This window comes from Nicotiana tomentosiformis, chromosome 10 (assembly GCF_000390325.3).
Source record: "Nicotiana tomentosiformis chromosome 10, ASM39032v3, whole genome shotgun sequence".
NCBI lineage: Eukaryota > Viridiplantae > Streptophyta > Magnoliopsida > Solanales > Solanaceae > Nicotiana > Nicotiana tomentosiformis.
The window spans coordinates 1,733,261-1,744,741 of NC_090821.1; the positions used below are offsets into that span (position 1 = coordinate 1,733,261).

Genomic DNA, 11,481 nt, shown 5'->3' on the forward strand with positions numbered 1-11,481 from the left:
ATGAATGGCCATGGTGATAAAACTAAGTGAAACAGCTCCCCGGGTTGATGGATCATCGGAGTGTGTCTTTGGCATTCATCACATTTTCGAACGAACTCCTTTGCATCATTTTCCATGTTGATCCAATAATAACCGGTTCTGATTATTTTTTGAACCAGCGATTCGGCGCCCGAATGATTTCCACAGGTACCTTCGTAGATTTCCCTCAAAACATACTCATCGCCCGGCCTTAGACATATTGTAAGTGGACCATCAAATGTTCTTCTGAACAAGGTTCCGTCTTCGGACAGACTAAATCGGGCCGCCTTTGTACGCAGGGCCCTCGACTCTTTTGTATCCAAGGGTAGTTTACCGGATCTGAGATATTCTACGTACTTATTCCTCCATTCCCAAGTTAGGCTTGTCGAGTTGATCTCGGCGTGGCCTTCTTCCACCACCACTGATCTCATAAGTTGTACGACTTCTCCCGAGTTGAACTCGTCGTCTTCGACCGATGACCCCAAGTTATTGAGGGCATCAGCCTCGTTGTTTTGATCCTGAGGTACATGTTGCAAAGTCCATTCTTTGAACCGATGTAATGTCACCTGTAATTTGTCCAAGTATCTTTGCTTTCGTTCCTCTCTGATCTCGAATGTTCCATTGACTTGGTTTACCACAAGGAGGGAGTCTCACTTGGCTTCGATCAGTTCTGCCCCCAAGCTCTTGGCTAGTTCAAGGCCTGCAATCATGGCCTCATATTCGGCCTCGTTGTTAGTCAATTTTACAGTCTTAATAGATTGTCTAATTATATTACTTGTTGGTGGCTTTAATACGATGCCAAGTCCGGACCCTTTTGCGTTTGAGGCACAGTCCGTGAAGAGGGTCCATATTCCCAAGGAAGTTCCTGAGTTAATCAACAACTCTCTTTCGACCTTGGGTATTAGGGCCGGTGTAAAATCGGCCACAAAGTCTGCCAAAATTTGAGACTTAATCGCGTTCTGAGGTCTATACTCAATATCGTACCCACTTATTTCTATCGCCCATTTGGCCAGTCGGCCCGAGAGTTCGAGCTTATGCATAACGTTCCCCAATGGGTAAGTAGTTACGACACATATGGGATAACATTGGAAGTACGATTTTAGCTTCCTAGAGGCGCTTAACAAAGCGGGCGCCAGTTTTTCCAGGTGAGGGTTGGGTACCTAGTTTCGGCCTCACCTAAGGTTCTACTAACATAGTAAATTAGAAATTGCGTACCTTGCTCTTCCCGAACTAGGACTCCACTTATTGTTATCTCCGAGACCGCCAAGTACAAGTATAGTTATTCGTCCACCTTCGGTGTGTGAAGCAGGGGCGGGCTCGATAAATACCTTTTGAGTTCCTCCAAAGCTTGCTGGCATTCCGGGGTCCACGAAAAGTCGTTCTTCTTCTTCAATAGTGCGAAGAATCGGTGGCTTTTGTCGGAGGACCTCGAAATAAATCGCCCCAGGGCGGATATTCACCCGGTTAACCTTTGCACGGCCTTTACGTTATCCACGACCGTGATATCTTCGATGGCTTTGATCTTATCAGGATTGATCTCGGTTCCCCGATTGGATACTATAAATCCGAGGAACTTACCCGGCCCTACTCCAAACGCATATTTTTCTAGGTTCAGCTTCATGTTGTACTGCTTCAGTATACTGAATATTCCCTGCAAATGTCTTAAATGGTCGACTTAACTAACATGTCGTAAATGTAAACCTTCATTGATTTTCCTATTTGTTTCTCGACCATCCGATTTACTAAGCGTTGGTATGTGGCACCAGCATTTTTTAATCCAAACGGCATTATGTTATAACAGTATGTTCCATACTTAGTGATGAAGGAAGTTTTTTCCTGACCACCCGGGTCCATCCGTATTTGGTCGTACCCGGAATAGGAATCGAGAAAACTGAGGGTCTCGTGGCCGTCCATGGCATCGATCATACGGTCGATGCTGGACAAAGGAAAAGAGTCTTTGGGGCATGCTTTATTCAAATCTTTATAGTCTACAAACATTCTTAATTTATTCCTTTTTTTAGGGACTACCACTACATTTGCTAACCAATCTAGGTATTTGACCTCCCGAATATACCCTATTTTAAGAAGTTTAGATACCTCATACTTATTGAAAGCATGCTTGATCTCGGACTGGGGTCTTCTCTTTTGTTTAACTAGATAAAACGTTGGGTCCAGACTCAACTTCTGAGTGGTTATCTCCTGTGGGATACCTGTCATATCGATGTGGGACCAAGCAAAACAGTCTTCGTTAGTTATAAGAAATTGAATGAGCTTTTCCTTGAGCTTGGAGCTTAGCCCCGTGCCTGGGTATACCTTTCGATCGGGCAAGTTGTTTCGCGATATGACTTGTTCCAGTTCCTCGACCATCAATTTAGTGGCGTCGATATCATCGGGGGCTATAAAAGATCTGGGAATCCCATAATCATCATCCTCGACTTCTCCTTGTTTGTCCGAATCTGCCGAAGATGGTATCAGTGATTGCTATTTTGCCCCGTTTTTGACCACTTTGTTTAGGCCCTTCAATGTTGAAACTGTAGATGCCGATGTCACCTCTTCAACTGCGAACATTTCTTTTACAGTCGATTATTCCCCGTAGACTGTTTTAACTCTGTCAGGTATTAGGAATTTCAATGCTTGGTGAAGCATCGAAGGCACCGCCCTCATGTTGTGGATCCATGGCCTTCCCAATAGAGCCTTATATCTCATGTCCCCTTCGATCACATAAAATTTGGTCTCCTGCATGGTCCCGGTGGTGTTTACTGGTAATGTTATTTCGCCTTTAGTGGTCTCACAAGCCATGTTGAATCCGTTTAGAACTAGAAATGCAGGCGCGAATTGGTTTTACAAACCGAGTTGTTCCACGACACTTGATCAAATGATGTTGGCCGAGCTACCTGGATCAATTAACACACGTTTAACCCGAATTTTATTTACGAGTACAGATATTACGAGTGCATCATTGTGGGGTTGTACGATCCCTTCCGCATCTTCATCGTTAAAAGATAAAGTTACTTCCGGTATGTAGTCCCAAGTTCGTTTCTCCCTGGTGATGGATACTTTGGTGGTGCGTTTCAACATCAGCCCTTGTGGGATATCAACTCCTCCGATGATCATGTTAATGATGGGTTGAGGTTCTTCTTATTCTGCCTGTTTGTTAGAATCCCTGTTCCTGAAATAATTCTTGGCTCGGTCGCTCAAGAACTCCCGAAGGTGCCCATTGTTGAATAGATGAGCGACTTCCTCTCTCAACTGTCGACAATGCTTCGTTCTGTGACCATGAGTGCCGTGATATTTGCACATCTGGTTAGGATCCCTTTAGGTTGGATCGGACTGTAGGGGTCGAGGCCATTTGGTACCTTTGATGTGCCCGATAGCCGATACAATGGCGGCATTATCGACATTAAAGTTGTATTCCGATAGCCTTGGTGCGTCTTTAGACCTGTCAAAGCCATTTTTGGTCATAAGTCCCCGACTGCTTTGACCTCGGTCATTCCTCATTTCGTTTCCCATGGGGTTTCGCACGGACCCGCTGCTTCTCCGATCTCCGTTATATGGTTGATATCTATCCCTATTTGGCCTCGGTTCATGATATATCTCTCTCTCTCTTGACTCTGTCGAAGGTTCTAACTAGATAAACAGACCCCGAAGAGGCCCCGAGTTGATCATCTTCGACTTTGATTTTCGACTGATACCGGTTATGCACGTCGGCCCATGTAACAGTCGGATATTCTATTAAGTTATGCTTCAGCTGCTGTGAAGCCACCGAGCTTCGAATATTAAGTCCCTGAGTAAAAGCTTGAACAGCCCAATCATCAGTGACCGGTGGCAGATCCATTCGTTCCATTTTAAATCGGGACACGAACTCCCTGAGCGTCTCGTTATCCTTCTGTTTGACTTTGAAAAGGTCTGATTTCCTAGTCTCGGCCTTGATGGAACCTGCGTGTGCTTTTACGAAAGAATCTGCAAGCATAGCAAAATAAGTCAATAAAATTAGGAGGTAAGTTGTGATACCATACCATAGCTCCCTTTGACAAGGTTTCCCCAAATATTTTCAACAAAACAGAGTCGATCTCATCGTCCTCCAGGTCGTTCCCTTTGATAGCACATGTATAAGAGGTTACGTGCTCGTTAGGGTCGGTCGTTCCGTTGTACTTGGTTATTTCGGGCATACGGAACTTCTTAGGGATTGGCTTCGGAGCCGCACTCGGAGAAAAGAGTTTTTGTACGAACTTCTTGGAATCCAGGCCCTTCAATATTGGAGGTGCTCCTGGGATTTGGTCTACCCTGAAATTGTAAGTTTTCACCTTTATGTCATTAGCCTCGATCTTCTTCTCCCTGATTCTATCTGTTTTGTCAGCTCCTCAAGCGTCTTTATAATTTCGGAGCTAGCCCCCGATTCATGTTTGTTTGACCTTTCTACGACCGATTCATCTATGCGGGTTACTTCTCGGGGAGGATCAGGCTCAGCCCTGCTTGTTGCACGGCTTTGGTTATGTAACTAAGCTATCGCCGCCTGTTGAGCCTGCAATATTTCGAAGATCATTCGTAGGTTGATCCCGTCTCCTTCAACGTTTTATGTGTTTCGAGTTGCTGATCGGGCTCCACCACGAACGCTATTTTTGGGGTCGGTAAGCAAATTTGCATCGATAGCTACATGCGAATTAGCGTCAATCGGATCTGCAATTGGAATTCTAGCGGGATCAGCATGCGGTATCTCGTTACCGGGAGCTATGTTGTTATTTTCACCTTGGTGACCAGACTCGTTGTCAACATGCAGAGGTGCTGATTGAGAGTTTGACATTTTTTGTATTTTAGCCTCGAATCAAAGACACTTCAAAGAGCAAGTGTAAAGCAGTGTGTGTTATGGAGATTTGTATCAAATAACACTATTATCCTTAGCCCCACGGTGGGCGCCAAACTGTTTACTCTAAAAAACGGATAACAATTGAATTTATACGCGGTTTTTAGGATACGTGATCTCGCTTGATACAGAATGAGAAATCAGGTTAAGATTGAAATTAATGATAAGAAAAGTAAATGCAAACCACACAAGTTGAACAATCTTAGCCTTGAAGGTTGATCACCCTCGAGTCAAAAATGCTATAGTCGATGTCGGAACAGAGCAATGAGATAATAATAATTAGAAATTATAGTTTATAGCTTTGGGATTTGTGTTACAATGTGTTTTACAAATAATTAGGCCCCATTTATATAGTAGGGGAGTCCTACTTTAGGTACAACTCTATATAAGATAAAAAAAAATCTCATGATTTGCTAATTAAGTGGTTTCATTGATACGTGCCGAGATTCCCGATATGATGCGCGACCGGTTACGGATATTTCGGCCTTCCGTTATTTTAGTTCGATGATGTTCTCTCGAGCTAATTCGGAGTTGGAGTCAGTTCCGGGGTCACAGACTCGGTAATCTTTGAAGGCGCATGTTCTAACCTCGTACCTAAGTTCGATGGAATCCAGGGTCGATCTTCAACCCATTATGTTTCACTCCCGGTCTGTCATGCAATAGGCGAGCTCAGTTTCTACCGTATACAAGCACTTCTCAAAATAAGCAGATTTTAGAAGCGTGACCAAACAGGTTATTAGAGCGATCTATTGTAATGTCGATTCGTTGTTTATTTACAACTTAAATAGTTTTAACATAATTAAATTAATCTTGTATGATTGACTTGAATTCTTATTGAAACTATGAATTTCAAACAAGATTTCAATTTATTTTGCAAGCACCTGACATTTTTTAGCAAAGACTAAAATTATTACTGAAATTTAGATGTTTGATTCTATTCTCTTTCACAATTTGAATGAAAGAAATTGACACTACGAAGATACTGTTTTATGTGTTTTAATTGATCTCTTTTGAAAAACATCATATAGCTGAAGTAACATTTGTACTGAATCACAACTCAAATCTCCCCATTGCTTTTAAATTCTAATAACGGGGATTTCTAGTCGTTTTACTCAATAAACAAGAGAATTTTATGGTATAAATCATCTTCAACACACGTATGATCATACCAAAACTTCGAACTGGGAAATTTTAGAGGAAAAAAATGTCAAATCAGAAGTTTATACAACCACAGATGCATCACCAGTCTTCATAAAAGCGCAAATAGGGATGAATGATCCCAAATGTGGTTTCACACCAGCACTTCCACCTCTACTTCCATGTTAGAATAATATATATGTATAAATAAAAGCATAATCAAACTAGTAGAACTTACTCAAAGCACACATTCAATTCTTCCATAAGGCAAACAAGGGAAAAAGAAGGAAGAAGCTAAAACTGTGTCAGCAAATTGCTCTTCACCTCATACAGATTTGCCCATTAAAGAACCACAACAAACTTAAAAGACTATACTTTCTCCTGCAATTTACATCAAGTACAGAACAGCAGTAAACCTGAGCTTTGCAGCATTGAAATAACATTCAATAATGGCGCACTCATTATCGAACACGGCAAGCTGCAGGGGCACCTGGGGAACAATTTGGGTTGGGAGACCGACAACCAGCTGCAGCACCAAGAGAGCCAGCATAACGGTGATGTGTTCTGTAATCTGGGACCCTTCCCATGGCAAATCGAACACCACTTCCGGTTGATGAGGTTTCATTTGCACTGCCACCACTGGACTGCAGTGGCTCTAAAGTCTCAACCACGTCACTCATCAAGGGTCTTGCTTTGGGGTTTTGGCTAAGGCAATAGTATGCCAAACTGCAAGCCTTTTGTGCTGCCCTCACCGAGTATTGGTTATCTAATCTAGGGTCTATGATCTGCAGCATTTTTCTCTTATCGTTAAGCTTTGGCCGAGCCCAGTCGACTAGATTCTGTTCCTTGCTTGGTCTGGTTTTGTCAACAGACTTCCTTCCAGTCAATAGTTCTAGGAGTACTACACCAAAACTGTACACGTCGCTTCTTGCAGTAAGGTGTCCTGCATCCACAACATGTTACAACTTGTATCAGGTATGCCAACATAAAATAGATACTTATACATTAATCCTCAATCTTGCCACCAAAATTTGGACTAAAAGATATACATCAAAGAGATTGACTATCGGTAGAATACTGAAATTCATAATTGCATGTCAATAAAGTTGAGCTTTAGGATCTAAGATAAGAGTCAAAATGGCTTTTTATAGCTAAAAAACACTCGTCTTTTTCCTAGTTCTCCAAATGGAACCTATGATATGTGTAAGTCATATGGAATCTTCGTCAATGCCTGACACCAATACAATTACAACATGCAGATAGGGCACTGACTTAACTCCAGACTGTAATCAAGTTGCGTTCTGAAAAACTAGTGAAGTGCCACGGCGGTTCCAGTAGAATAGAAGGTTCTTCAGATATCATAACAAGTTTGATGTCTGATATGTTTACCAGTTACTATAAATCACCTTTCTCAGCAAATGTTTTTAATTGAACGTACAAAGATTTCCGTTCTACGTCTGATCGCACTCATAGCAGCCACAAAACATTAGTGCATACCAGTCATAACATATTCTGGAGCTGCATAACCATAGGTACCCATCACTCGAGTTGATACGTGGGTCTCATCACCTTGTGGCCCCGCTTTTGCAAGCCCAAAATCAGATAGTTTGGCCGTGTAATCCTGCAATTTCCACCAATCTCATGTTATTCCAATAAGCACAAAAATAAAGGGAATCAAGAAAGGTAAATCCAAAGAAAATCAAGTGTGTTAAATAGTTGAAATCCCGGACACATGACTTACAGAATCCAATAATATATTTGAAGTCTTGAAATCACGATAGATAACAGGTCTTTCTGCATTATGAAGGAATGCAAGCCCTTTTGCTGCTCCAAGAGCAATCATCATTCTTGTGGCCCAAGATAATGGAATAGTAGCCTCTGAAAGCCTCAAGAAATACCACAACTTAGTAAGCAAAACCAACATTTATTGCTTTTGAAGCAATAAGAATGTAAAATCATGATTCAGCAGCTTGACGCCAAGAAAATTAGTAATCTCAGTTGAAGTATCAGTGATTTGAACATCAATTACAAAAGACAAGCGTGTTCTCCAAACAATTGGAGCATAGACAAAGATTAACACTATGAATCCTCTTTTCTGGCACTGTATTAGTCATAGAGCTAAATGTTGTTCTCTTTGCAGCAACACCAGATTTTTCGATTAGGTGCATGACTGATGGTTTCTCCAGGTCTATAATATTCCAGAGGTTAACTAAAACAGTACTTTAGCATTTCAGTAACAAGCGCAGAAGATTACTAGACCAAGTAATATGGTTCCAACTAATACAATTAAGCCTGGTTTAAGTTACCGAGTAAAAAATAACCCTTAAGCTATCAATATTAGCTGCAAGTCTAGCTGAGGCTGAAATAGATCTTATGTGTATTACATTAAAATAACAGATAACTTATTAACAGTACCTAGTACCTTTTCCACAAAATTATTATTTATTCAGAAAGAGAACAGTCCCGGTTACTTTTTCTTTAGACAGCAAAAGTAATTAGTACTGTAGGGAAGAGCCCAAAGCAGAAACTGTTGGTACGACTCTAAAAGATCAGGCTGAAGCAAACTGATCTCGTCATCAATGTAGCATCATGCAGTGGTTGAACCTCCATCCTTCAAGGTACTTACTTGAACCATGAGCTAATTCCGATCTTATCATTCAACACATCCATAATCAAAGGTCAAAAGGTGAAGGCTTAGGCTTTAGGAGACCAGAAAAGACACTAGAAAAGGATTGGTAACTCAAATGTACCTCTACAAGGACTGATGAAGATGAGTACACCTTTTTTTTTTTGGGTAAGGTCACTAACAAGGGTTCGTTGAGTTGAGAATTCCATCCAATTTTAATCTAATAATATATTTAGTTGCTTATGACTCGAGATTGCCATGTACAAGCAATTTCTTCTAAGGTGACAAAACCAATGCCCTTTAGCTTAAAGGCTAAGAGTTAAGCACGGGATGACAACTATGTGATATTGCAGTTAGAAAGCAGAAGCCAAAAGCCAAATATAACATGTATCAAAGTTACCACTCACTCAGCCAAAAATATCGTAGTACTAATGTTTAAGTAATGTGGCATCTTAATATTGGATAAACATAGCAGATAGCAGTCAGGAAATCAAAAACCATCATCAAGTTAGTCATTACAACAAGAGGACAGACACATACTTCGGAAGAGATGATTCTCTAAGCTTCCTCTGAACATAAACTCATAAACGAGCAAACGATGGTCATCCTCACAGCAATAGCCAATCAACTTAACAAGATTAGGATGCCTAAGCTGTCCAAGAAAGTTGACTTCAGTAAGCCACTCACGATGACCCTGAAGTCCCTCTTTGTTAAGGACTTTGACAGCAACGGGTAGTGACTTGAGCCCAACTCGAACATTCTCATCAATGTAGCCCTTGTAAACAGTTCCAAAACCACCCTCACCAAGAATATAGTCAGATCGAAAGCTTTTAGTTATCGTTTCCAGCTCAAAAAGCGTGAAAGCTATTATGTGTGTGTAGAGTACCGCATTCTTCCTAAAGTCCTCTAAGTTCCTTGGGGTCGAAGGTTCGCTCAGATCTGATGTAGACCGGCTATGACTGTGTTGTCTCTTGGCGTCACCACCTAAATTCCTGTTTGGCAACGATATTCCCTGCTGCTGCTGGACTGCCCATCAATTAAAAAAAATCCTAAAATTTAAAGAGTTGAATAAAAGCAACTTTGGAAGAAAAAAAAAGGACTTACAAAATTAGTTCAAAAGTTGTCATTCCAATTTGAGTACAAAATTGCTACGAAGCAAAGGCGGATGGCACCGGTTCAGTATTTTCAAAGTGAAGCATAAATTTATGTACCAAAATTCACTAAAACTGCAACAGATAGTAGATACGAACTCATAATTTTTTTTTAAAAAAAGTAGAATGAGTTCGATGGTAAGAAATTTAAAGGTTGAAACCGAGCTTAAATACTAGATCGTCTCTGCAGTAGGAAGCATACATAAAAGAATCAAGCGCAGCTAGCTAAGTCAAAATAATGAGCAATAAAGTCAAATTAATAGTGAAATGGAACAACTACATCATAGATCTGGAAAAACAAAGAGAAAATGTTGACCTTGATGATGAGCATTGGAGATAACAGCAGATTCTTCTCTAGTACCACAATTGCCCATCTGCTACTTCTTTATCTTCTGTTATTTTTGGGTCTCGTCTCATTCTTTGCCTTAACTAACTTCTCACTTCACTTTCTCTCTTTCTTTCTGTGTAAAAAAAGAAGAGTCAAAAGCCACTAAAAACTTTTATAACAGCTGACAAGGCACGTTGCTGCCCAGTTTCTGTTCCAATTAGCAGTAGTAGTAGATGAAGCAGAAATAAGTGTGATGATATCAACTTTAATGGTATTTGTGCTGTAAAAATATAAAAGAGATAAAGGGGCCAAAATAAAACAGTGGTGCATTGTGCTACACATACTCGGAAGTCGGGGCCAGTGCCACTCTCCCCAATATTATTAAAATCCAATAAATTAAATAAAGCTGAATGCGCGTGCTTCACGTATCCCACCGTATGCCTTATTACTTTCGACTTTGGGTATGTCATTCCTGTTGCTTAGGGTCGTTTGGTTTAGAGATTAAGGGCTCGTTGAGTATAAGGGATAATCAATATCTCGATTAAATTTGAAATGAATTTATCTCATATTTGGTTTGGATAAAATCATAGTATGACTAATTTCGGAATTATAATTTTTTTTATTCCTATGAGAGGGTGTGATAACTAACCCAGAATAATTAATCATGAGATAATTAATCGTGGGATAACTTATTTATCAACCAAACGATCCCTAATATCATGTTTAGTCAAGTTTCTAAAATAAACTTATTTTGAGAAATGTTGTTTCTCAAAAGTACTTTTTTCTCGTGAGAAACAGTTTATGTTTAGCTAATTAATTTCAAAAGCACTTCTGAGCCGCAATTAATATTTGGCCAAGCTTTTAAAAATTGCTTCTAAATATATTTTTCTTAAAAATATTTTTAAAAGTGCATTTGAGGAGAAGTTAGAAGCTATTTTTTTTTCTGTTTCTGCTTCTATTCAAAAGCATTTTTTTTTTCTAAAAGCTTGGCCAAACACTTCAACTTTGACAAAAAAGTATACCATTTTTCAAAAAAAAAAAATAGTAGTTTTGGCCTTAAGAAACTTGGCCAAATAGGCTATAAGTTATGCAAAGAATAGTATTGCTGAGATAAGTAATGTAAGAAATAATAATACAAAGGCTAGTATTATAGAGATTAATAACATAAAAATTAATAATATAGATTTAATAATATACGAATTGGTAATGCATGACTTATTTTTTATTGAATGTTTAGTTTGATATATTGCATATTAGTATATAGTGTCTAATTTAAAATATTTCTTACTATTATAATGGTTAGTTTTGTTATTTTAAAATTTTAATCTATTAATTACTAATACCTGTAATCTTATTTCAC

At 39.7% G+C, this 11,481-nt stretch overlaps 1 protein-coding gene across 1 annotated transcript; it reads right to left on the bottom strand.

Annotated features, from left to right (window-relative positions):
* Positions 1–6,250: 6,250 nt before the first annotated feature.
* On the bottom strand, positions 6,251–10,405 carry LOC104100555 (probable serine/threonine-protein kinase PBL8). The gene is made up of 5 exons (XM_009607810.4): positions 10,110–10,405; positions 9,183–9,668; positions 7,758–7,894; positions 7,514–7,637; positions 6,251–6,959 (listed from the first exon to the last, which is right to left on the bottom strand). Exons 1-5 carry the CDS (start codon positions 10,165–10,167, stop codon positions 6,478–6,480), a joined length of 1,287 nt encoding a protein of 428 aa, XP_009606105.1. The 5' UTR covers positions 10,168–10,405; the 3' UTR covers positions 6,251–6,477.
* Between the last annotated feature and the right edge of the window lie 1,076 nt (positions 10,406–11,481).